A 27,725-nucleotide genomic window follows, 5' to 3' on the forward strand; every position below is an offset into this window, starting at 1 on the left:
CGTCCGTATCGAACTTCGGCAAAATCAGCAGCAGAAGCATTTACTACTCACCACCAAACCATTCCGAACCGGCGCGGAGCGGAACGGATCGTCAGCGGCGCCGCTGCTGTCTATTTTGTTATTGTTCGCGCGTGTGTACGTCTCGCGCGACGTCTCTTGCGCGCTTCCTCGATCAAGCGCAAAAAAACCGCAGAATAAACGCCGCCGCAATTCGCCGCGATTTATCAATCGAAAACGCTTCACTTTGACTTGCAGCGTTCGGGGTGCATCGGTGGCGCGTCGACGGAACGGGGTGGGAAAGCGCCACACCGTCGCAACAAACAAGTGCAGCGCTTCGAGTAAGGTGCACCGAACGGACCATTTTGCCGATCGGTGACTCAAGTCCCACACAAGGAACCACCGCACAAGTGGGAACAGAGGAAAGAACGCGCGCCGACGAAAAAAAACATCTACGAGGTTACATTCAAGTCGGGATTGTGCGAGAAGGAACGGCAGTGCGCGCGTTGCAGTGCAGTGCCCTTTGTGGCCTTTTATGGCCTTACTGTGATTACATTCTGTCGGGGAGAAAAGTCTAGTTTTATGGAGCTTTCTATGCGTGGAACGTGGAACTAAAACTGGAAGCGCAGACCGGAAGTAGACAAGAAACATATAAACAAAGTGCAAGTGCAGAAACGGAAGTAATTGACAAAAAATCTACCGAAAAAAATTGACAAATTAACCGAAAAAAAGCGACGTGGAACTTTTCGGGGGATTATCTACTAACGCCGGGGAATAAAAGGGATAATTACGATGAGCGCACGTTTCCAACTCTACAGAGAACCGGAATAAACGTTTTTAATGCATTGGTGAGTAAAAAAAAAAAACAGAACGAGTTGGAGAATCCGAAAGGAAAAAAGGGTTAATCTCACCCTATCTCACCTCATCTCTATTACCTGTTTCAATACCCAGAAAAGTCATCATCCAATTCCCAGCGGGAAGAGTTACACTGCCAACATATTTTGTATTGTTTAAAATGTGAATAAATTAAAATGTACGAAAAATGTAAATTAAATGTATACATATTCAGTTTTAATACATTATTATTTGTTTATATCCGAAAATTATATTCAGGTAATTTTTTGGTAGGTTTTTTGTTTGTATTGCATAATTACATGAATTACAATTTTGGTTTAATTGCTTTTCAAGCAACGCGCAAACCGGAATCGTCTGACACATTGTCTTATTACGACGGGCAAATGAGCGAGTAGTAGCAATAAGTACATGGAAATGAAACGCAAACACTTAATTAATGCTACCACAAGGCAAGCGCTATTTTTGTAGCGCACAAATTAAAAATTATAGAAATCTGTTGTAAAGTGTCGTGTAAAACGTCAGTTGAAAATGTCACTACACGCACTCAAGTTCTTGTGAATGCAGTTATTTCATACTCGTATATCTCGGCACATTTCTTAATTCCAGCCGTCGAAGTGACTTTTACAGCGTCACAAGCACTTGGTCAGCATTCAGCACTTGCGTCTTGAGAGTACAGTTACGCGACGCGCTATTGCATAAACTGCATGCGGACCATGCAGTTTCATTAATAATAAAACAGTCGAAGCGTAAGAAAGAAATGCAGAAACATACACTTAACTCGTTCACTCTACCCGTGAATATGAATATTTTTTGAATGAATGAATGAATAACAGAGGATTATCTGTGTGCGTCACGTTCACGAAGGTTTATTTGCTTCTTACGCTTCAATTGCTCGTTTTATATCTCAAAACCAAGTTCAATGTATAAACCTACCTAATGAAATTGAGTTCGGTAAATAATGCTTTGTTGGTTAAGTAAGTAAACTATTTTTGTCGCATTTTAATTTCTTCTCGCGAGGATTATTCTGCTGGGGATATTTAACGACCGTTTGCTTTCTGTGTGTGGCAGACGCAGACGAATTGCGCACGTGGAAAACGTGGAAACACATAAAACACATAAAAGCACGGCGCGCGAGCACAGGAGAGCACCTTGAGGCCGTTGTGTTTTATTTATTTCCACAATGATCCTTTCGGCCACGACCGGCGGACATGTGTGAGCCTGGAAACCACAAGCCATCTCAACCGCAGTTGCTATTTTTACATACCGTACTGCTACTGAGGTTTTTTTGCCTTTTTCCCCAGTTACTGGAAAGACGAAATTACTTTGGACGCCGTGCGTCGGGATCGGCGTCTCATTCAAGATTAACCGACTGTAGACGTCCAGGAAAAGGCGACGGTAAAGCTTTGCAAAGCTTTCATGGCACTGAAAAGTCAAAGTCAAAGTTTAAACCCGAAATAGCACCAGATTAATTCGAAACGATAATGGATAAGAATGATTTTTGTATAACTACCTATAAAACTTACGTGAACACATTTTACGACCGAATACACAACCTCCTCCGCATAATGCCTTGGAGTAATCTTAATCCAATTTTATTTAACGACTTGCGGTTAATAGCAATTATAAAATTGATGTCCCTTCGAGGAACCTCCCCAACTTTTTCTTTCACCTTGCTATTTTAGTAGATATTTTAGTATTAAGGTGAAAGTCCTTAAATTGTATATTCATGACCGGCCAATAAAGTTTTCCACATAGGGCCTACTCAAACCTGGCATAAAAGGAGTGTACACGTGTAGAAAATCAATAGATTTTCATACTTTTGCCACACGCTTATTCCAGAATGGAGTAGACTGGACTAGGGAACAAATAGGAGAGAATTTAGTGATTTTCCGCGCGGACTTTGTCGAGTGAAACAATTTAATAAAACGTAATTTACGAGCGCGACAAATTAACGTCGCCGACAGAAGAGTATACGGGATGCATTGTGAGATTGTGTCCGTTCTTTTATTAGAGAACATTAATCACGTTTCCCATTTTCTCGGCGGGGAGACTCACCAGATATAGAATTACGTATGAATTGTCACCTTGTCAGCTTAACCTAGTTAAACCTACTAAAAACAACTCTTAACACAACAAAAATTACTTAGACCTCAGTCAAGAGTTTATTTTTCGTTTAAAATGTTATGTTTTAATGTTTCTATATGAATATAAAGGTCATACAAAACACTGTATAATGGCAATCATAAAGTATGAGTGTATGCAATTGTTTAATTTCAATTTCAATATGTATTCTGCAGCGAACTGGTCGTGAGCGTGCGCAAACCGAATGAAAACTGGTTACTAAAGTGTGTTTCGTAATGAATTGTAACATGAAACATAATGTTCACAACTCATAGCAACGCAAAACATTTTTTAACGAGAGACGCAAAAGGAAATTAAAACAACACCAGACAACAAATTGGTTACTTGAAAGATTTGTCACAGCTATATTTCTCGTTGTAGCGTAAAGTGAGTGTGAAGAACAAAATGTCTGTTTTTTGTATTTCTTGTCACCGCTGTTAACTGGTATAGAATTGTGTTGTCTTAAATTGTATCAAGTGTTTTGTGTCTGGTCGAGTGGAACAAGTCGGACATCGTCGTCGCAAAGTCCGTCACTAGTCGCAAGCAGTGAGCAGCGTGTTCTAGTATAAACAAGGAATGAGGTTAATCATTTTATTTTTACTTTCCTTCCGAGAAAATTCTTCAACGGCGGCTGCGTTTGCTCTCGTGGTACTTGGCAAATGCATTAAATTGCTGAAAAACATGTTGGAAGCATTATAATCAATACGAAAAGTAAAGTAAAGAGATTTATTACTTTTTTATTACCCTATCAGTGATAACTCATTGAGATACAAATCAATGTTTTCACATTATTTGCACGTGTTCTTCAAAATTCACTCGAGTATATTTATTTATTTGGAGTGGTGGCAGCTCCCTGGGACATTACGGAGAAAAAACTCACGCAATCGTAAAAAGTGCGTTGGGTTTTTTAGGGCAGTATTTTTACCCTTCTAGTATATCTTTTTTCCTTTTCATATTTCTATTACGCTGAGGATTTCATGCAATCCCACAATTTTTCAACTTGTTTCAATTGCATAGAGGCACTCACATCTTCCTGTGCTTTGAATGTGAATGTTTGAATGCTTTTTGAACGAGAAAAAAAGTTTTCCCCTAGCTTATTCTGCAATCCTACATTTTAGTGCTGTATTTTCCTGTTTGCCATTTCAGCATGTCACTTTTCTTCTTCAATTTCGAGTTTCGTTTAGTCTTCGCTTTTCATAACTGCACCATTCTAAGATATGACACACAGAGTGATTCGATGCAGATAAATCTAAAGCTATCGCATCGCATCTCAACTCGACTGAACTCTGTGAGTTGTGCTTGCTGTGTTGTATTGGAAGAAAAGTTAGTGATGCCTTTTTAATGCCCTTCTCTCTGCACGCAGCAGCAGCAGCTCCACTGATGCGGCATGCTGATATCAAATGTACGCGAGCAAACACAAACACATCAAACACACGTACAAGTTCGGTTAGCCTTAGAAGTTGTATTGTGTCGGTTGTATGTTTGCGGTGTCTGCATCGGTCGGCTTACGATGCTGCTCACTGTGTGTTCACTGCTCAGTTTTCCGCCACGCTCCGCTTCATTCGCGTGAAGGTGAAGCGTCTCAGTCTCTTGAAGCAAACCACTAGCGGTGGCGTGCATTTCGTTTTCATTTTATCGTAGAACTGTGGGAAATTGTAGTTTTTTCCAAGTTCTAGGTCTAGATATCTATATTATGTTTCATCTTGATAGACAGACAGACAGACCACGTAATCGACGTGAACAACACGCTAACTCACATCAAACATGTTCACAATTACGGAGTTTTGTTATTAATTTAATCCAGGTAGTGGTTTATATCAAGATGTCGGTAAATATCGAGTAAAATTAGATTTGTTGAGCTTGTGCAGCGAACGAAAACGTTTTTGCACGGAAACACAAGAAGAGGCTGTATAATTAGTGCAGAATTAGTTTTAGGGCTGGGCAATGAGTTTCACGTTAATTTCGAACCCCTGAGTGCGGTAAAATTAACCCGCAGATAAAGTTTCCGTAGTTAACTAACGTTTGCAGTTTTAACCTTCGAAGCAACAAAAAAAGAAAGAAAAAGCACTTCAATTAATCAAGTGTATTATGTTTATATTGAATGTGAAATATTTACAATTGCTTTTGATCATTTCATCATAAATCATTCACTGGTTTCCGATTGTGATCGATGTAAATTGGCGGGTTGCCATTTTCTATGCAGAATTACACATTGCAAATGACTGCCATTCATTGGTACCGCACCACATCTCACCGCAATTCCGCATCGGCATTAATTAATTTGTGTGATACAAGCGCCAAACTGTGACCATTCGAAAATTATTTATTGCGTCTCGCATCGCGGACACATCGCACATTTCGCACGGATATTAATAATTTATAAATGAAAATGTATTGATTACGGCACGATTAACAAATATAAAATGGAAAATTTATCTTTTTCACTCTTTGTTTGCTTTAGATTTATTTTATTGTGTTTGTTTTTTGATGCATTTTGTTATCAGTGAACGCCTGAAGTCACTATGCAAATACGCTTTTTTATGACCGTAGATACGTCTCGTTTTCGCTAAGATTTATCGCTTTCCACGCAAGAGGGTTGTAAATTTTCGTTGGGTAGGTATAAAATTTCCAAACACTTTTATTCACACTGTCCAACTTCAGTACAATGTATTTCTAAACAAAAAATAATGCAAATAACGAAATTTAATTGAGTACTAATTAAAAATTGATTTCAATTTGGAGTTTTATTTTAAATTGAGTATAATTAATAACCAGATATTAATTTCTATTTGTGAGGATATTGATTCTTTGTATTTGAATACAAATTATTTGCTTTTGAAGCACTATAAAATGTTTATTATGCCCAATAAACTTTTTATGTATCTGTAGATTCTAGTCTCATAAATATTCAAAGCTAGCGATTATGTTCTTGTTTGTGGAATAGATTATGACATAACGAGCTAATTATAACTGCTTAGTTTGATCGATTAAAAACACGCCGAAAATATTCAACATAATTTAATTCACATCACACAAGACGCAAAATCAATGCGATGTTAGTTATTCGTGTAATTGAAATTGGAATTATATCAAAACTTAGGTGTCACAGGAATTTGCACGTAACACGAGTACATACATTAGTGGTTATCCCGAAATGCGCCCCGAATCCGATGAGCAATGTTAATGAACAAGATGACTAACAATAGCTTCGCTGTGCGCTTGAGCTGGAAGCCTTGGTTAAACCTCTCGGATTGATATAATCCATAAAGGACGATTTACAAGGACGCAGCCATTTGCGAATATTGATTATCGGTTCAAGCTGAAGCATACATTGAAGCCTGTCAAGTTTGTACACGGTATGTAATCATGTAATCATGAACGTAATTCAATTTTTGTTTGCATATCAAACGCATTCGATAAAAATAAAATTCTGATTCGGATGAACAGCGTTTGATTTCGATTGAATTATTGAATATTAAATTCACTAATTGACGATCGTCAACGTGCTTGTTCAATCAAACGTTTTGTCGGCGTTAATTTTATTTGCTCTGTCACGTTCGCACCTTCCAACATTTCGACCATCAATCAATCAAATCAAAAGTGATCCAAATTCAGTTGAAATCAATCTCAAGTCTCGGACTTGATGAAATAACAACTTTGTATTTTCAAATAAAAATCGCTTTTATGTTACAGCGATTGATACAGCTATTAATAAACGTCAAGATGTCAAATTAATGAGTTGTATTTATATAAATGCTTACAATGTTATTATGAGTCATGTTGAGTAATCTGTTAACATGTACGATTTGTTTGCTCTTATTATTTGTTTGTGGTGTATGTTGTTTTATGTTTTATAACTTTTAAGAGCCAAGTGGTGCGATGGTTGACGCAAATCGCTTTAATAAGAACACTCGGCGTATAGTAGGCCAACGCTTGGTGATAATGCGCTGATAAGCCGGGAAAAATAGGCGCGATTGTGTCGTTTAACTGCGACTTGCAATCGCAATTGCACTCACATGCATACAATCAACAATACATCGTTTGGCATTGTTTAAATACGTCTAAACAAACATAAATTAACAATTTTTTACATTTCCGCGCCTAGGCAGTACATTTTGTGCGTTGTTCGTTAACCTTTTGTCTTTTTATGTGTCAATGACGTAATTACTTGGAAAAATTTAGCCGCGCCACAGCGATAAACCATTAAAACACCGATTGCCGCAATTTTTCGTGTTATCGTTTATGATACGACATAAAATTCACTTTGTCGTTATCGTTTTGTGTGCTCTGTTTGATTGACTAGTTTGACGATTACTACCGAAGGCGGTGCCACTTTCATGCCTCACGCTGACGATTACATGAGTGCATTTTCGCCGCGATAATTAAAACGACAGACGAAAAAAAAAATCATTATTATGCTGTCGCATCAAGTGTGTCGCACAATTTGCATTTTCTGTAGTGAATGCTTGGAGGTCATGATTCGCTTGCGCAATTTTATTAACTTGACGCAAAAATTGCATTACATTACACTCTATTCTGTACGCGAAATTAATGCTATTACTTTGAACATTGCAGTTTTTAATTCACTTTTGTTGTAAATAAGTTAGTTTTGTGTCAGGCAGAGTTATTTTTATTTTTGCATCAGCATAGCTAATGTTATTGTTGGAAACTTTCTCGTCACTTCGTTGGCAGTTAAGATACGAACAAGAAAAGGCCGATCGGACACAACAATTTATTTATTTATTTATTTATCGAAAGTCTACGGGTGTGCATGCATCGCATGCCTTCATGAACGGGTCAAGGTTCGATTAAATATTAGCGCTCACTACAATGGCGACGAACACCGACGTGATCTCTCAATCAGTGTGATCATAATCATGCCACTACGGTTTCAGACACAGTAAATAAATTAGAAACGAAGAAAACAACACCAAAAGGAAAATATTCTAGTGCTCAAGTGTAATTCATGGAAATTTATGGAAATGAACGTATTTCCATACTGCAGAGAGAAGATTTTTAGTTTAATTGAAATAGAAATTTAAATCATGTCATTAAATATTGAACAAACATTTGCTGGATTTTCAACGCCCGCGAGGTTTCCTCGATTGAAGCTATTAATAGAACGCAAATAAATTTAAACTTCTGAATATTACTGAAGCACGATTTAAACGCTCGGAACGTTTCAGATTTAAAGCATTCATGTTTTCTGTCAGTTTAATGAAAATATTATTTTTTTCATATTTTATAATTTTAAAAAGTCAGTCAAAGAATTTTATCTTATAATTGGTTTTTCATTATTTGTAAATTCCAAGTGTTAATTAGTCACTTATGCTTCATTAACAATACTCAATTTTAATTGTACGTATTACCTTGATTAGTACCTACTAAAGAAAAAGTAAATATCATTGTGTGCTAATACATAATAACGACCTTTTAAGCTCGAACCTTTAAGCATATGCAATTATTATCAATCACTACTATTTACCAAAGCGTCGATTTGATTTCCACAATGTGCGAAATGATGACGCAATCCGAATAAACGCGTCGCGAATAGTTGTTCAGGCTTTGAGTTATAAATAGCAGCGACAAATTGGCGTGTCGCGCCTTTTAATTAACATTTACGCGCATCATGCGAATAATGCTGTGCTGTTGTTGCCTGTTACACATTTAATCATTACTTATTGCCATCGTCTGCTGTTGTTTCGTGGTTACACTTTACATTTGGTATTATTTATGCGCCGCTGGACGTTTTGCTTACGTGCGCACTTCGACCGCTTCGACGTTTATGCAAATGCGCTCGAATACGCTAAACGTACTCGTTTATTATGATTAGCTGGAACGTTGTGAATGCTCAATGTTGAGCGATTGCTGCAAGCTTTTTTCCCTTGATAACAAACATTACTAGAAACGTTAAACGTGCAAACTTCGACGTTAGCTAAAAGTCTATTAGTATTACACATATGTTGCTTTAGAATTTGTTGACGAAATAAATGCGAGCGTTTATTTTCGTGAGCCAGTGGACATAATCACCTTTGAATGGGAAGTTTTTCTGGGACGATTGACGTCAGATGAAAAATTACCTCACATTGGCAATATTTTTAACCAGCTCAAATCATCCTGAAAGCTGTCACTTTTAACACAACATTTGATAAAATCGCACAAACAACGCGCGCATTTTGCGTCGTTTTAAATGATAGAATATGTGCCAGCTTTGATTTGTATCGCGATGAAATATTCCTGAAAGACGTTTTCAACTTTGGCGTCGCTCTGAAAAGCGAGTGAAAAATGTAAACATGAATCTCGTCGCTTTTGATCTGTGCATCTTGTGCACGAGTTTCCATTTCCTACATTTCTTTGATTTGTTTCTTACTTTGCTTGCAAAGGGACACGAAAACACCGCAAGTTTGTTTATGAAATCATCGTAATGGAATCTACAAACAAAAAACTCTTTTATTTTCAATCCTTTTTCAATCCACAAATGAATAAACACAAAAATGGTACTTTTATAACCATTTTCAGAAATATTACAAATTTTTTATCTATAAATAGACGCGTTAAGTACATAATTGCAAATGTGAATACGCAAGTGTTTTTGAATTAGCTCCAAATAGTGGAGTAATAATATTCACGAGTCACGAGTTCCCAGCAAGTACCTACTCCTGTGTTACCATGTGTTTTCATAGATTTTCCCGTATTTTGACCCGTCGGCAAGTCGAGGACAGTATGCAATTTTCCCTCATACGGCAGTACACATTACACAATGATATTACCATATCGCGCGGTTAATAACACCGCATAAACGGTTACGACGAGCGGGCGTGTGCACATTCTCGCGCTTTCCTCGCGTCTCGACCGCGCATAATCGTATATAATCTAACTAATCGTCGGCAACGCACGCTGAAAACATGCATCAACATATTCATGCTCATCGCATGATGAAAATTGTGAAAACGACTCGTGCGAAACTTGAAGACAAGAAGACAAGCCCTTTCTTTATCGATTCGCTTCACAGAGAGTCAACTTAGCACTATAATTATATTTAATATTTTAAAATACAAGAATACATTCCGACGGAATGAATTTACGGCCTGCAAAACCATAAATCTCAATTGTCGATGTGAGAGCGCGTCATTATTCAATCTAACAATCGTCTTGGTGCAATATTTTTTTTTATCACACTACAAACACACACACAGATTTTAATGCGTAAGTGAGTAACAGATCATGGGAATGGGTTGCAATGTTAGCATGTTAACGCGGTTACGATTGCGAAGACAATGAAACCGCTCGTAAATAAGCAGCGAGTGAAAATTTCACTTTTTGTTTATGCAAATCGACGCGCCGCGCTGCCTGCGAAGAACAACACACAGTCAAGGTTAATTGCATTAATGTGGTACCCTCGCCAGTGGAAAATGTTTAAATTTAAATTTCATGCTCGCACGCACACACGATATAATAAATTCACGAATTTAGGTTTATTATTAACACACTTATCCAAGCAACATGTATAACACTCTTTTTTATATAAATAAATACTTACATAAAAAAGTTCTCGTTGTAAAAAGTAAAGAGGCAATTATTTCAATTGCAATTACGATTATAATTATAATTAGCGCAATAATCGTCCGACCATCTAATGAGAAAATAAGAGTATTACCGCTCGTGATGATGCAAGGAGATAGAAAAGTATAAACGAGAAGAAAAGAGGTTGTTAGGTTACTGCATTGCTAACTAACGATTGTTAACGACGGAATGGAAGTGAATAAAAAGAAAAAACAGTTTGAAATTACACGCTTTGAGAAAATTTGTTCTAACTTCAAAGTGATCCGTCTAATCACCCAGAAAGAAAAAAATGGTTATTTTTTTGTCGGCGGGTATGTAATTATCGAATATAAAAAGGCGTCCATGATTAAATTTTCAGTTTAAATGTTCAAGGCGAATGACAAAACACGTTTTTTGTTTTTTCAACAGTCGTAAACACACGATACGCGCACAGTTTTGCATAATTTGCACTAATTGCACTTTCGTGCCTGATTATGCAGCCGTTTTAGCATATGACAACATTGACAATGCAAACAACGTGGATAATTTCAATGTGCAAAACTATAATAGCCAAGTTTTATAATTCATCATTCTTATTTAATATTTATTTTAAAAGTGTGTTACATGTAGTATGTCGCTATATTGGATTAACTAATTATGAGTGTATTGTTGTCACGTACCGCTGACCAAATGCGTGGGTGGACACACGTCCGAAATACTACTAATGCTGCTAATTCAACCGCCATTCAAACTCACCTCGAGTTCCGTTCATACGTGTTATTTATCGTGTACCCTGCAAAAACCTTGAAAAACGTTTTTTCAACAGGGAGCGTTTAAAATTACAAAAGTTTCAATAACTCACGTTTCAAAAGTTACAACTAACAACGAATGAATAATGCGTTCGGTTTTGTATTTTGTTTTCTGTTTTCCGGTGCAAACTTTGGGTTCTGTGTTGATGTTGATCTGAGCCACGAAAATACGAATTTTCCGTGTTGTGTACGTTGGGTCAGTCTACATTGGTGTTTGTTAGTTTTTGCAGTGAATGCCGGCTGAGTTTGTAATTTACGGGGTTCAACGTTCAATGCCGGCGCCCTGCGACCGCCTCCCGACACGTAAAAGGCGCCAAATACCGCCATCGACTGTTTTTTACCACCCTCATGAGGTGGAAGAAAATAAAGCTTCAGCGTACGCTTTTAAATGATCTCAAAAACTTTTCTTTATTATTTAAAATTTTGTTGCTTTAAAATTAAATTATTCTAATTATCTAAATCTGATAATCCGATTTATATTACACATAGGAAACTTTCTTTAAGCTGTATATAATTAATTTCAAACTGGGCTGGCTAAACATTTAAGTTTTCAACTTTACCGAAGAACTTAAAGGCTAATTGCTTTCCTATCGATCGTTGTTGCCTGTGACTGCGCAATTTTCATATAAAAATGTTGAAAACACCCAAAAGGCAAATGAGAATGTGAATAATCGTAAACATTTGTGTGCAATATGCATATTACTTGTAGGAGTTTATATTCCATGAATGTGATGTGAGTTGATTTCGCAACGATGGCGATAATAATGAATAATGTGTCGAAAATGGACATTTTTATGTTTTCGCCCACGCAAAATTTCGTTTTCGCATCGACATTTTGCAGCGTCATGTGGCATTTCTACCAGACCTTAAATCATGCCAAATAAATATTTACTCACACACGTTAATAAGTAATACGAACAAATAATGTTGTTTTAAGTATTTGCAAACATTAAAAGTTATATTTTTTGTTTTTATTGTAAAGTGGTTTCGGGTATCGGCTTTCGCGCGAGATAGAAAGCGTGCATAAATAATATATTCGCATTTTTGCAAATATTCCCTAATGGACTTACTTCATCTACATACTGCAAAGATGCAAAGTGTGCCAAAAATTGCGATAGAAGAAAAAAGTATACAAAAGACAGATGAAAGCCGAAGCCAAAATTGAAAAATGATCGAATTGCTAAATAAAGGGATTGTCGATGGAACGAATGGCACATAAACTCATAAGAAATCCGAATGACATTGACCCAATGAAGGCCAACCCATAAATATAAAAATTATCATTTTCTTTTCCTTTAAGACACTCGGGAGGATAATAAAACATGATAAACGCAGATGAAAAACAAAATACAACAATCCTAGATTGATCAATCCATCACTCTTTATATTATATATAAAGACGTGCAAAAACAAAATATTCATGCAAATAAAATGGTTTCCAGCATAAATCTACCTCATTTACTTTTATATTTTCCGCGAACGTCATCAAGCTCGCTGAATATATTTTTAGAAAAGTAGTAGCGGTACGCACCACTGCCGCTGAAACGGTAAAAGGGTAAAGCAATTAATATCACGACGACCAAATGAGAAAGAAACGAAACATAAACGCTGCAAACGCAAAAAACTCGCGAAACATAAAATACTAAAATGGAAATGCGGGCGTGATGAGATCTAAAGTGCTAGATGAAAGCAATTCATGTATTTTCAGTGTTGCGTAATTAATATATGAAATGTTGTATGAAGATAAATTGCAACACGCTATAAATACGAAATGTGTAAATTATCCTTGCTGGAAGACTCAAGGAAACGTGTTAGCAACGCGCAGATACATTTATTGAGCGACGCAATTTATATCAGATCCTTCAGAGTGCGTAGATTAATGAATAATGATTAGTCTGTAATTTAGTAACAAAACCACCTCGAGTATTGGAATAATTCGATCCTGAGTGGTAATTTTAGCAATTTTGCTAATTTACTTACGAGTTTACCAAGCGTAATTATTAATTAGCAAGATTAATCTGTAATGAGTTTAAAATTTAATTACATTAATTTTAATGAATTCATAGCGTAGAAACTTGCTGTGACCTTTTGTCAACGCGCTCAATTTCTATTCAAATTTTCATTTGTCTGCTGGTTTATTGTCCGAAAGTCTTATAATTGCTGTCGAAGGCAATAATATAATCCACACGCTTCATATAATTCGCTCGTCACGAGCAGGATAGATTTCCACAATCCTGGGCTGCGGTGGCGGCAAGGACTGCGGCTATTCATATTCATAGCGCTGCGGGTGTTCGCCGCTCGGACGAAGCGGATTGCTCAATCGGGTGTGCGGCACAATATCCATTTCCCCGGGAGTTCAAAGGGTAACAGCAGGATACGGTAGTCAAGGTGATGTGTACGTGCGCGATAAGCATAGAGGTAGAACTAGAAGGGTTCGCAGATGAGTTTGATAATTTATAAAAAAAAATCATTACACATTTCAACGTCCTTCGTCCTTTCCCTTCCAGCTACGCTGACGTGGGGCATATTTCACGTTCCGTTTATCAAAAGGCATCGATTATCCCAACATAGATGTGTTAAGCTGAGTTGGGTTGAGTCCTGCTGAAACAGGATGTTTTTACATTTTTAAATATGCCCGATATTTATAGCTGGTACCTTTTTATCTAGTGACCTGATGCTTTTATTTTTGCAGGATTAAGGATGGCACGCCGTAGAAAACAAAAACACAAATTTTAATATCGGCTAGGATCAATTATATCATGGATCACAGCGTCAAGGCGATGACGTCGCCGCGTATTATCGCGCGCGTGCTCAACCCGCATCGGTTTGAGAACGATGAATTGGAGTTGCTGTACCAGAGGTATATCTGCAAGCTGCAGCATTCGTCAGTCGCTGCAGTTGTTGCCCTCTTCGTCATTCTCACCGCCATCTTGGCAAACCTTGGTTTGGTCTATTCACAAGCAGCCACAGCCCAGGTAATGAATATATAATCCTCAACATATTAAAAATACTAATACCTTGTTTGTTCTAAGGTTGTTTATCATGCTGCCCATTGTATACTCTTCGGAATCCTGCTGGCGTTCCTACACACACGTCTCATGCAGGATGCGTATCTGTTGTGGGTATGCTACGCGGTGCTCTTCTTTCTCGCCACCTTCTGCGCCCTGGCACTACCGTTGTATGGAGGTGGTGCGGTGGCACACGTTGCTGCCGAGGGTGTGTGGCAGGTGGTGTTTGTCGTCTTCCTAGCGTATGCGATGATGCCGTTGAAGGCGTGGGTCGCCGCCCTCTTCGGCCTTCTGCTCAGCTCGGCCCACATCGTCGTCTCGGTGCTCTTCGCCAAGGATTTTCCACACCTGCTTTGGCAACAGGTAAATGATATCATCAACTTTTACTCCGACATTCAACATTCAACTTGGGAAATCAATAATTCAACCGCTCGAAGCTTTCAGACTGAATAAAATTGAGTTTGATGTGGAGTGGACGCAGGTCAATATTAAATAACAAAATTGTGTATATTCCTATATTACACAAGAGAACAAAAATAATGATAGACTGCCAGAGGTAATTTACGTTATAGTGCACTTTATTTTTCCTTTGAGAACGAGTTATTTATGCAGGAATTCTAAATGTGACGTAACTTTCCCTCGAGGCTTTCAATTTTCGTTCCTTTTAATCAGAGCACATTTTTGTGTTGATTTTCAATTTAATTTTTCAAGTATGCGCTGTGATGTAATTTAAACGGTTTGTCCATGTAAGACATTAAGATGTAATTTAAGTCGGCGTGGCGGTATAATCATAGGCATAAATGCACGGAAATCCGGCTTTAAATCCAAACCCGCCGCGAAACAGACACAGCGTGAATCTGTAATCGCTGCGAGATGGGCTTTTTTCCTAACGTGTTCCGTGGCACTTGCTTCCACACAACTTCCAACTTCCATCCGTTTACATTACAAACTCGATAAATCAACGTTATACTACAGCGCATTACCGCACGTGGCGCGTTACACTCGCATTAAATATGACATTAGGCCGCTATCAATATTTCCTGCAACTTTTTGCGGCAATCTTCGCCTAGGAAACTTTATTTAGTATTTTAAATTTGTAAGACTTCAAAGTTTGTCACGAAATAGTAAAATGTGTACGATAATAAATCGTGTACTTGGAAACTTTTCCACTTTGCCACGCTCTGACGCTTAGAAACTTCCATCGAGTTTCTTTGTACAAATTTTACTTTTCCAGTTGTCGTAGTGGAAAGCAAGCGACTAATAAAACGTATGTCGACTCAATTTAGTTGCCCCCAAGAGTTTCAGGAAAGAAAACTTTATGATTGTACAAGCATATTGAACAATCAACATAAACAAGTGACAAAATTACACTTAAGGATGTAGTCTATAGTAAATTAATCAATAAATTAATAGTAATGATAAATTAATTAATTTCCGCGTGCGCCGCGACGAAAACGGACGTCCAACGCGAGAAACGAATGACTCAATTGACGTTTCGAATTTAATTTGCATACATCAGTGATTCATGCCAATGGCGACTCAATTTCTCCTCTCGGCGATTCTTAATTTAAATTTAGCTCAGGTATAATACGCACACGGACGGAATCAAATGATCGGCGAGCCGTAAAATACGAGACGGAATTAAAATGCTAACATTTTACATCGCAAAAGACTTGATACTTGCTTGGATGTCAGAAAGAAATGAGAATTTAGTATTCTGAATTCTGGAAAGCGACTAATTCGACGCGAACGCTTATCTTTAGAGACAAATTATTTAAATTGACAATTAATTATGCTTATAAATGACTCGCGTTCCTAATTAATTTATTACACTTAGTGTTGACGTTTATTAACTGGTTTTCTTGTATTTCGTTAATAGTTAATTGCGAATGTCATCGTCTTCATGTGTGTGAACGTAGTGGGCATCTTCATGCACAATATGATGGAGCACGCTCAACGTAAAGCCTTCCTGGACACGAGAAATTGTATCGCTGCTCGACTGGAAATGGAGGATGAAAATGAAAAACTTGTAAGTCGTTTATCAATGACAAAAGGCCGTCAATTTAATCGGGGAATCGTTTGGAACGTTTTCTGTTATTTCAACACCGTTTAATTCCGCGACGGTTCAATTTGTCGCCTTGTTTTATATTGGTGAACAATTTATTATTTCTCGAAGCAGGTGCGTTTCACCTGTTTAGTCCTCGCATCACAAAGCACACAAAAGAAAGCAAAACGAAAGCCAATTAATCGCGTGATTTATCGTCTGCTGGCTACATTTTTCATTGATTTTGTTTTCGCGCACGAATGCCGTCCGACGTGATGTCAAGACTCTCCAGACTCCGTCGAGAGCGATTTATTCAATCTGCGACGGGTCGTGATGTGGTGATGCAGGGCGTAATTTTCGATTTTCTGCTCAATTTATATGCAAATTGTTTTAATTTTTAATTTTACGCATTACGTAATTTCTGTTATGTATTTTCTAATTTCAGGAACGACTTTTATTGTCAGTCCTGCCGCAACACGTTGCAATGGAGATGAAGAACGATATCATCTCACCTGTCGAAGGACAATTCCACAAGATTTACATCCAGAAGCACGAAAATGTTAGGTAAGTGAATTTAGAACGGAATAAAATAAAGTGCATTGGATGCACTTTTCCGGTCGAGAAGTTTTCATGAAAAATTCATATCCGTACGTCTAAAAAAACAACCTTAAGATCATAAAATCGAGAAGGTTCTTGCTTCGCAGCGAAAAAACATGAGTTAAGGACTCTTTATCAAGAAAAACGTGCGAAAGAAATGAAATAAACGTGTATAACCACTCGAAAAGCATATCTGCGTGAGACGTAGCTAAATGAGTTTCATTCCTACTCGCGGTTCCATCTGAAGGTAGGAGGGTTGAAAACTGCGAGGAATTTCGGCGTAATCAAATATAAAAACGTAACATTACGACTCTAATAAAAAGTTACTTTCACTTCTCCCGGAAAATGTAATATCGGCGGAAAATATTGCTCCGCCGACCGCAAAAACCTATATCGAAATTTGTGCGAATGTTACCAAAAGGAAATGAACATGATTTTCAATTTCCGTTCAATTCCGTAACAGATTTCACCCCTAAACGTGTTTATCTCAAGTTGACAAAATAAAAAGGCAACAAATTTTCAAAAATTTAGAAGCAAATCAAATAAATCAATAAAAAAAACATCTTTCAGTATACTTTTCGCTGACATCGTTGGATTCACCGTTCTTGCATCTCAGTGCACAGCCCAGGAGTTAGTTCGGTTGTTGAATGAACTTTTTGGAAGGTTTGATCAATTAGCCAATGTAAGTTAAATCACAAAAAAATTATATTCTTTGTTAAAATATTGGTTTAACAGGATAATCATTGCCTACGTATAAAAATCCTTGGGGATTGTTATTATTGCGTATCTGGTCTACCAGAACCACGGTCAGACCATGCCCATTGTACTGTCGAAATGGGTTTGGATATGATTGACGCCATTGCCAGTGTGGTGGAAGCCACTGACGTGCAACTCAACATGCGGGTTGGGATTCATTCAGGGCGAGTGTTGTGCGGTGTCCTTGGTCTTAGGAAATGGCAGTACGACGTGTGGTCGAATGATGTCACTCTAGCTAATAATATGGAAGCAGGTGGAGAACCAGGGTAGGTCCTTTAAATTTTCGATAATTCAAGCTTACGATTAATGATTATTATGTTGTACTAGGCGTGTACATATAACACAAGCCACTTTGGACTATCTGGGTGGAGAATATGAAGTGGAAGCGGGACTTGGTTCCAGCAGGAATCAATACTTGCGGGATCATTGCGTGACTACGTACTTCATCGTGCCACCAGCGCGCCGACGCAAGGTACTTATATCAAATATAACTCAAACGGTTGCAAAGAAATCTTTGTGGCCGCAACGATTTATTAACATGTGTGTTGTTAAGAGATCAAAATATTTAAACCATGCCCAGCCTTACAAACAACTCTACCAATTGAATCTACCAACAGCATCCAAAATTATTTTTGAAATTAATGTTTACAACTATCTAAGTGTCGCATGCCTCCGTGCATTTTGATGTTGAGCACATCCTGACAAGTGGATACTTTACATGACCACAAATTTGAATATATTAACTGTGTTTAAAATGAGGCAACTAACAGGATTCAGAAGATGAAATGAAGGGAATTCAAATGAAGTAGTTTTAACAAGGTTTTTTGGGAATGAGGCACTAATCTAATCCAAAATTACACACCCATACACACCCCGTGACTTGTGACTAACCTGCATACCCTCCCCCGGTCACGCCCCGGCGGATCTCTTCCAGCCACTGTTGTTCAACACGCTGCAGGTCCGATCGGCGCTCGGCGCTGCCCAGCGACGCAAGCTGAGCTTCAAGAACGTCTCCAATGTGGTGGTCCAACTCCTACATTCGATCAAGTATTCCATGGAGGTGCCCTTCAGCAACATGGCGCTGCAGCCGCAGGACATGAAGAACGCCCAGGCACGCAAGGTAAAACCTCAATACTTTCATCTAAGTGTTTCAATCCAAGGCACTAAGAACGCACTAAATATTTCCGAAATGAACACAAGCGGAATCATCGTGATGCATGATTGTTGTATTATTGTTGTTTTAGGAATTAGTGGTAAGTGTGTCGCGCCATTTTAGTACTTCCATGTGGGGACAGTCGAGCACCACACTCACACACGTAGTTTTCGTATCATACACGAGTGTCGTACTGTCGTAGATTAGATGGCACATTTGCGGGATGCACACCTCACATCGAATCGTTTAGCGCGTTGGGCGCGGCGGAATATGTAATCGTTTATGCCTCCTTGTAGGTGCTAGATCTGCAGCGCGCGCTGCACGCTGATCATCCGCCGACAAGCGAAACGCCCGAGCCGGCCGATTCCAAAGTGAGTTATCAGCCTACCAGTGCATCCCATTTTGAACACAATCACCCACCACACACGCTTATGATACGACCAGTTCACGACTCTGTGCGCGCTACTGTCTGATGCTGTGCCCTTTTTCGTAGCTTTTAATGTTGCTTTGCGCTTTGATCTAGTTCATAGTCTGCGTAGGCTGTAGATTTAGTTACTTATAGAAAAGCAAGAAACAAAAGCTTGGAAAAAGGTCCCCTTTGAAATATATGGCGATTAATTTGTAATTATTGACGGTCTAGGTATGCGTCGTCAACAATGCGGCCGGCGGGCCAGTTGTTGTCGTCGACACGGTAGCGGAAGTGAGTTTAGACTTTTATAAACTCGATCATTCAAGCGTAGCAAATATTGCTTTTTGTTATTTTTGCACAAATACATCAAAAAACATTCAGCACTTTTGTGAAATAAGAAAAAAAAACAGATCATGATTCATAAATCATTGATGTGCGCGGTGATAGGAATAGGCAAACGATTTTTTTGGTGGTGCGTGTGAATTGTAGGTCGTTGACGGGTCGAAAAGACCGCCCACTGTTTCTACCACCCCGATTCGCATCGAGGACGTCACGCCGAAAGCAAGAACCGCACCGAAAGTGAGTTTTTCCTGTCTTCAGACGTGTTGCTTCGATTCTCCTTCAAGTTTCCACATTCAAATGTGACTTCAACTGTCCTTCAACTGTGTTTTTCGTCTGATGTCTCTCCGTTTCTCAACTATAAATCGTTTTCAGACTCAATTTTATCAGTCATTGTCTTTATCGTCATGGGAATCAGTGTTAATCAAGGTGTTTGTACATTTTACGATGTTTTTTTGTTATCTGATTGGATTCATCAGAGTCGGAACCAGCGGAGTTAATTGCAATTTCCCGACTAAGCGGGAAATTGAAATTTATTAATTTCCGCACGTGCGAAACATCCTCATATCTCTTGCTTCATATGAACTTTGCGAATTTTACAGCTACACGTGGCTTTAAACTTCGGAAAATCTACCAAAAGTTGATTGCGACCAACTGGTGACTAATAAAATCGCCTGATGTAAATGTTAATCCAAATGAGCGTATGATTTTCTGAAGTGTTTTCAAAAAGCGCGCTTTCTTCGCTTCCTTGTTTTCCGAGAAGCTGCTTCCAAACCCTTGTTTTGAAATATCAGTAAATGTGTGTTTTCCGTTCTTAGAACAAAGTCACCGAGAAATTCAAGCGGCCCTTCAAGAAGCGTCATTCCAGTGTCTACCATCAGCCATCGAACCGTGTCAACAAGTATCTAGCTCAGGCGATAGAAGCGCGTAGCGTCGATCGCGAAAAGTCTACACACGTCAATTTGATCACGTTGTGCTTCAAGGACAGTTCCAAAGAAAATCAGGTACATACAGTATCTGGATTTAATGGGCTGGAAGGCCTAATTGTGTGTTTCCACTCCATTTATTCAATAATAACGTTTTTTGTGTCTTTCAGTATCACGACGACATAGACGTCGGTTACAGTTCCTCCCTGGCGTGCGCGCTCGCATTGTTGGTCCTTTTGGGAGCGCTGCAAGCGGTTGTTTTACCTCGGACCATTATTTTACTTCTTCTTTTCCTCACGGCTTTCGTGTGGATATCAGTGGTCTTGATGCTTCTACTTGCAGTGCGCCTGCGTTGGATACTCTGGGACATTTCACAAAGTTTTGTCCTGAGACTTGCAATAACTGTATTTACGATAGTTTTGATTTATACAGTCGCTCAAGTGAATGTGGTAAGAGTTTTATATGACTTTTTACTAGTTTTAAAACTAACTGTTCTTGTTTTCAGTTTACGTGTCGATCTGATGTTCCTTGCTTATCACCGGAATCAACAACAAACGTCACTTTAGATGGTGGTACTCTAGAACGCGACCATCGCGCGTGTCCTCTTCCTCAATATATAATCCTATCATGCGCGTTAGGATATCTAGCAGTTGCTCTTTTCCTGCGATTGCCTATTCTTTTAAAATCATCACTCCTTGTGGTCATGTCTACAGTCTACATACTTCTGATAGAACTATCGCATATTGACTTATTTATGTGTTACGACCTTCGTGTAAAGTAAGTTTTAATCTTAATAAGTTTACTTGCATATATTGCATTGCTCAATTTCTTAGGTCTGTAATACCCGCTCATGTTTTGAGTGTGGTTGAAGTCCTCATGTTCGTCCTTGCAGTTCTTTTGCATGGGCGCCAGGTGGAATGGACCGCTCGATTGGACTTCCTTTGGCAGATTCAAGCGAATGAAGAAAAACGCGAAATGGACGCACTGCAACACTCCAACAAGCGAATACTCTTCAATCTGCTACCAGCTCATGTGGCCACCCATTTTCTGGACAATCAGTTCAGGAACAACATGGTGAGTGTGCGCATGTTTGCTGCTAATGCATTGCTTCATATATCTCACTTGTGTATTGTGTAGCCACTGTAGCCTGTACTGTTTCTCTTGTGTAGCCTCTTCACTTGTCTCAGTTTATATCAATCGCTGGCACTTACGTTGTTCAATATAATTGAAATCTTCATCAACTTGTCGATTTCATTTATTATACGCTTACTTTACATCTACTTCCGTGACGTTCTTTGCCAAATCTTAGTGATTGTCGAAAATTGAATTACAGGGGCTGCATATTACATTGCATTTCATAACATGCTGAACCATTCTATTACAGAATACTCTATCGCAGGAACTCTACCATCAGAGTTACTCGCGCGTTGGTGTGGTGTTTGCTTCAATCACCAACTATCACGAGTTTTACACTGAGTTGGACGGTAATAATCAGGGTGTCGAGTGTTTGCGTCTACTCAACGAAATCATCGCTGATTTCGATGACTTATTAAGTGAGGAGAGATTTAAGTCAATTGACAAGATCAAAACGGTGGGATCTACGTACATGGCCGCCGTGGGGCTCATGCCCGACCTTCGAATCCTTGATGACGATGAAAGCACGGCGGGATTACATTTGAGCACTCTCGTTGAGTTTGTCTTCGCCATGCGGGATCGTTTACTCAATATTAACGAGAATAGTTACAATAATTTTATGCTGCGAGTTGGTATGTCTGACAAAGTAGCCATTAAATTAAACAGCTAACAATTAAACATCTACAGGTATAAACATTGGTCCAGTTGTGGCTGGTGTAATTGGTGCCAGGAAACCTCAATATGATATTTGGGGTAATACTGTGAACGTTGCCAGTCGGATGGACTCCACCGGCCTGCCCAATCATACACAGGTGACCGAGGAGGTTTACCAGGTGCTGAAAGCCTACCCGTATGAGTTTCAATGTCGTGGAAAAGTCAAAGTGAAGGGCAAAGGTGATATGACAACATACTTCCTTATCGACCGTAAACAACCAGGGACGATGCGCGTTGAAGAACTCAACAACTTCCGTAACACGGCCGCGGGCGGCAATAATGGCGCTATTGGTACGTATACTTCGACTGGCAATAATATCACAACGCCCCCTCAAACCTATTGTACAAGCTTTCAATGTAGTTTTGTTGTATCGAATGGTTTCCTTCCAGAAGCAACACTGTTGTGATGTTATTGGGCTCTGTAAACACACGAATATTTTTTCTGTTGAAATATTTTACTTTTATTTTACTAGTAAGTACTAAAGTTTGCGAATGATGCCTCCCGGCTTGTGCACTAGAATAGTAACATTTTACCATGCACTCGTTAGATATATTCTTAGTACCTTTTTTTCTTTTTATCTGCACTAGTTCAAAGTAGTCTTAACGTTGTTATGTTATTAAAATTATATTTTATTTATAGCTATGAACAATATGTACGGTGGTGTGGCCACGCCGCTGGCACTTCTTCATGGGGATACACCCAGTGGACGTAAACACGCCGCCCCTTTGCAGAGTCGCAGCAGTTCGCGGGACGATACGTTCGGATTGCGGAATGCAATGCGCCTGCCACCGCTGCGTGAGACGAGCTGCCACCGCGGGGAGATGAACATCGGGTGCGAAAACGAACCCCTCTTGCCTCCACCTCCACCACCCAGCCACTCCAAACCTCGCCCTCCAAAACCCGCAGTCAGCGCGGTTGAAAACATATCAGCACCACCACCTCTGCCCCCGCACAAAGTTTTATTGTACCCTGTCGGATCGGCTGCCCAAACGGGTGTCGCCAAAGATATGAAGTACACCCCACCGTGGCCTCGTCCCCAAGTGGTACCCTCGCTGCATGGTAACTACAGTAACCATTCGGCTGCGCACGGAAATAATCCGTACGCCAGCCTTTCTTCATCTTCCATCGGTGAAAGAGAAACCAAACCGTACTTGAAGCCACTGCCAAAGCCACCAGGAAAGGAGTCCCCTAATCGCCATAGGCGAAATCCCTCAGGTGGAAGTGGTATACAAATGACATCGCAAGTTATGCAACCTGTGCCCACAAGTAGTAAGTTGGGCGCAGTGGATTTGAGCAGGTTCCAAGGGACTCCTCGTCCTAACATAAGTCACTCTCCCTTAAGACATTCGCCCTTACATAGGCACTATTCAGACGAAAGTCTTGGTGGCATGGGCGGTGGTTACACGCCAACTGCACCGGCACGAATTCATAGTTCTGCGGACGAAATTAGTTCGCTGAATCATTCGCCAAGCATAAGCAGCAGCGACGAAAGTTATAGTAGGACGACTGATGCGGACGCCTCTCCATGCGTATCCCCTCCTCTGCCTGTTACTGACGCTCAACAATTCATTTTCCCGTCAGACATCCAAGTGAATCCTTGTTCTAGTCCAGAGACATCACCTCGCGCCTCCATGGACTATATCCCACCCAATTGCTCCTTGCGTCAAAACTCAACTGACAGAAAGAGGAATAATCTTCCCCCCGGTGCTATTTTGGCATTGGCAAATACTTGTAACACAATGGATTCCTCTGTCATAACAAGCCCGCCAATGTTAGACGGGGAAGACAGTTACCGTGGAGAGTCGTGTGCAAGTTTCGAATTTCTGACGAAACCGAAAAAGCCGGTATCGTTATCGCGTGGTTTACAAAATGGAGCAGTAAAGAAACACAATCGCAGTTTAGAGAAGAGACATCGCAATGATTCGGACATTGAGTGCAATAAAATCTCCGCGACGGCGTGTAAACGCTCACCAAGCTTTAAAGAAGCTGAAGAGATCAAAGAACTTCTCATTAATGACTATGCCAGCAGCGAAAGATCAAATTCGAAACGGGATGGATCCTGTCAAACCGATAATAAGCGAAGGAACAAACTGCCCTCCCCTAATACAAAAGTTAATAATACGGACGAATATGTCGGGCCTTTCGAAAGAGAGATCCAGAAACTCCTCGACGAACAGAACCTAATGGCGAACATCCCACCCAAACTGGAGGTGACGCAGTGCAGCAAGGACATCGCGCTGGAGCCTCTCGTCAGGTATAACAATAACCATCAGGTGGGACTCGCCGCCATTCAGGCGCTCGCGCTCGGACTGCGCGTCAATCCTACAGGCAGCGTCACGCTGCAATGCATGCCCGGCGGACAGCAGCAGGTAGTAAGCAGCAAGGAGGGCTCGTTGAAGCGCGGCGCCGCTTCGCCACAAGCGCCCACGCAGAGCAAACTGCCCAAGGTTGCGGTTGCGCCTCGCGACAGGTACCTTTAGCAACAGAAATCATCTAAAAGTTACTCACCAACATCAAATACTCACACTACCAAGAGATGTCGACCAAAAACTTAGCAACTAACAAACGATGCATGAAACACACTTCGACAACCCGAAAATATAAAATTAAACATTCACTTACCATGTCACTCTCTTTGACAATGCACAAAATCACTGAACACAAACCGAAACTAACAAACTCCATGCTGCTTGCTAGTAATGCTAGTGCTCTCACCCATAATTTACATGTTCACCAGCTTTTTAGACATGCTTTATAGTGTTACTTCATACTATTTGAGGTCTGAAGTAAAACTGCATAGAAAAATTTACGCGTAAATTACTAGAACTTACTTCTTTGGTTTGTGTTATAGACATCCAAACGATAAGACTGAAGGGGAGCATGACTGCTTCTCCGGCCATGAATGCCACGAGGACTGCGAGCATGAACATGAGTGTGAGGATTGCGTCGATTGCGTAATGGTTGACATGCCGGGTGCAAGAAATCATGACGACGACACTGATCTTGAAAGTTTTGAACACGCCGAGCGATTGGCGCAAGAGGAACAAGACAAGGTTAGTAGAAAAATATTTCAATTTTGATTCAAACTTCATGTACAATCATCTGCGCATGTAAACAATACTTACTTACTTTGTTGTTGCAAGCAGCATATCGATAAGGAATTAGTAAGTATTAGGCATTGTTTAAGGGATTTAAACAATATTAATATATATTTTTTTTCAATTTCACAGGAAGAAGAAGTAAAGCGTCTCCTCGAGGAGAAAGTTCAAGAAAAGTTGCGAAGTTTAGAAGAGGAATCCGAGAAACGTAATGCAAGTGGACGTTCCGAACACAGTCATAGTGGAGGTGGCGCAGGCAGCCAGTCGGAATGGAGCGAGGACGAAGAGGGTGGCGCATCCGAACCTCTGCTCAACGATCGCGAGTCTACTGGTTACACCACGGACGATCCTGCACTCGAAAATATTTCCATGTTGAATGAAACAGGCCTTACTGACGCGGAAGGTGCTCTGAGTGATGTGAACTCAGCGTATAACGATCACAACCATGATCCTGATATGGACGACAACACGAGTATGTCCTCTCGTGCATCGTCGCGCATCTTTGACTCGGACGCCATGATGTCGCTCGACTCCTTATCAGCGCTGTATGACTCCGAGTATGATAATTGTTATCGCACCGATGATGATCTAAACGCCATGCCTGACCTAGACAGACTGAACTACTTCTCGGGCCCGGTGAATGAGGTGCACTTGGCCAACATCCGTTCAATGAGCGAGAGTATCACGAGGAACTTTGGGCAACCGCGCAGCGAAACCGATCCGGATAGTGATGTTTGAACCGATGATGAAGAAACAAATGACATACGATCTACAGCAACTAGGACGTTGCGTTGATTTCTATTTATCGGTATTTCTCGGTGTTTTGTGATACATTTACATATTATCTGATGAGTGGTGGGCTGAGAAGGCAAAAGAAATGAATAGAATGAACGGTTTAGCAGTGCCAACCGATGACGTAATGATTTTATTTAACTGTTGACGAACGTACACATCTAGAACAGCCGCCATTTTGTAGTAGCATTAAAAACTAAATTAAACCGTAGAAAGTGCAATAGATGGGTGAGGATGCTTTGTGTAAAAACATTTGTATGGTAGATTTTTTTACGATTCATCAAAATCGATTTCACGAAATTATTGAATAAATAATAGGTAATAATGGCAAAGATGATGATGATACTGAACACATTGGAAAGCGAAAACTCGAGTCAAGATCGGAATTACATAAAATCGGTTTCAGTGCCTGTTTGCGCCTGTTTTACTTACTCGAATACTTATATCGTTGTACTTACTTAGATTGTTTTTATTTTTATGTTACCATGATGACGTCAAACTCTCATCAACGTTGCAATAATCAAAGGACTCTCCACCCTTTTGACATACATACTCCGATTGTCTATTGTTTGTCTCAAGAAAATAAGTAAAATTTGTATAAAAAGCAAACCTACATTTCTGTGATCACTTTACTAAGTGTATAGCACACTCATGCTAATTAAATAATACTAATAACTAATGGTAATTAAGATTTTCATTATTTTTGCAACAATGAAATGCGATATATCAATACTTGTACATACCGTGCACACGTGTCTCATGTTTACGATCCGATCTTGATGTTACTACACAGGTACACGCCAAGACTCTCATCTCTCTCATTCGCGTAAATTCTCATTGAAATGTTAACAATTATTACTTATCATATACTGCTATAATTATGATACCAATCACTAAACAAGACGATTACCATATGCGCCGTCCTCAGGTGGGAGAGGCGCGCACTACTCAATCATACAGGATTTATATGTGTTTATATAGTATTTATTATATACTTCATCGAACATTGTTGTGTTGTCGAAGACAGCGATGGTGGTCCGCAACAAGATGGCCGCTATTGCTAGGCATTGGAAGCATAGTTAGATTATTATTTATGATATTCCACGAGGAGCATGTGAAGAGGATGCGTTTGTCCATATTGTTCAATCTATTTTTTATTATTTGTCTATGCAGATACAGATGGTTTATTTTTATTCGATTCTTTCGTCTCTGATTTGTATATTTATCCATTGTAATGTTGAAATGTTTTTAATAATTTATTAAATGCTTACCATGTCCTATAATATTGTGTTTTTATGAAAAAAGTTCTCCTCTCTCTTCTATTGTACAGTGAAATCATTTTTGAAGATTTGCTCTATGATTTTTGATCTGTTTAAATTTTTATCATCACCTGTTGTCACATGAATAGTCGTTGAATTCTTAAAAGGACT

The 27,725-nt window shown here is 39.5% G+C and overlaps 1 protein-coding gene across 12 annotated transcripts; it reads left to right on the forward strand.

Moving 5' to 3' along the window:
• The first annotated feature begins 40 nt into the window (after positions 1–40).
• On the forward strand, positions 41–27,578 carry LOC135789502 (adenylate cyclase rutabaga). Of its 12 annotated transcripts, none has more exons than XM_065299357.1 (22): positions 41–845; positions 14,017–14,299; positions 14,357–14,695; positions 16,212–16,361; positions 16,822–16,940; positions 17,544–17,655; positions 17,709–17,995; positions 18,057–18,201; positions 18,664–18,849; positions 19,179–19,253; positions 19,523–19,582; positions 19,781–19,870; positions 20,449–20,634; positions 20,727–21,005; positions 21,062–21,333; positions 21,390–21,630; positions 21,941–22,322; positions 22,378–22,695; positions 23,045–23,237; positions 25,257–25,458; positions 25,552–25,569; positions 25,636–27,578. In XM_065299357.1, the coding sequence occupies exons 2-22, from the start codon at positions 14,084–14,086 to the stop codon at positions 26,239–26,241; spliced, it is 4,476 nt and encodes a 1,491-aa protein (XP_065155429.1). In that variant the 5' UTR covers positions 41–845; positions 14,017–14,083; the 3' UTR covers positions 26,242–27,578. The 12 variants fall into 12 exon arrangements, with proteins under 12 accessions (XP_065155429.1, XP_065155427.1, XP_065155420.1 ...); XM_065299355.1 differs by having other exon boundaries at positions 42–845; positions 23,045–24,659; XM_065299348.1 differs by having other exon boundaries at positions 43–845; positions 23,045–24,875.
• The last annotated feature ends 147 nt before the right edge of the window (positions 27,579–27,725 follow it).

Source organism: Atheta coriaria, unplaced genomic scaffold (genome assembly GCF_025399875.1).
Source record: "Atheta coriaria isolate IRGN ID8LTWV9N9 unplaced genomic scaffold, Caltech_Dcor_3.1 hic_scaffold_3_pilon, whole genome shotgun sequence".
NCBI classification, from domain to species: domain Eukaryota; kingdom Metazoa; phylum Arthropoda; class Insecta; order Coleoptera; family Staphylinidae; genus Dalotia; species Dalotia coriaria.

What these genes read in the sequence shown, in the direction of transcription:
- LOC135789502 (XM_065299348.1), top strand. Translation starts at nt 14,084, where the DNA reads ATGGATCACAGCGTCAAGGCGATGACGTCGCCGCGTATTATCGCGCGC. An exon ending in GAAGCAGGTGGAGAACCAGG is followed by an intron (nt 17,996 to 18,056) that starts GTAGGTCCTTTA and finishes ATGTTGTACTAG; the next exon opens with GCGTGTACATATAACACAAG. An exon ending in AGAACGCCCAGGCACGCAAG is followed by an intron (nt 18,850 to 19,178) that starts GTAAAACCTCAA and finishes GCCTCCTTGTAG; the next exon opens with GTGCTAGATCTGCAGCGCGC.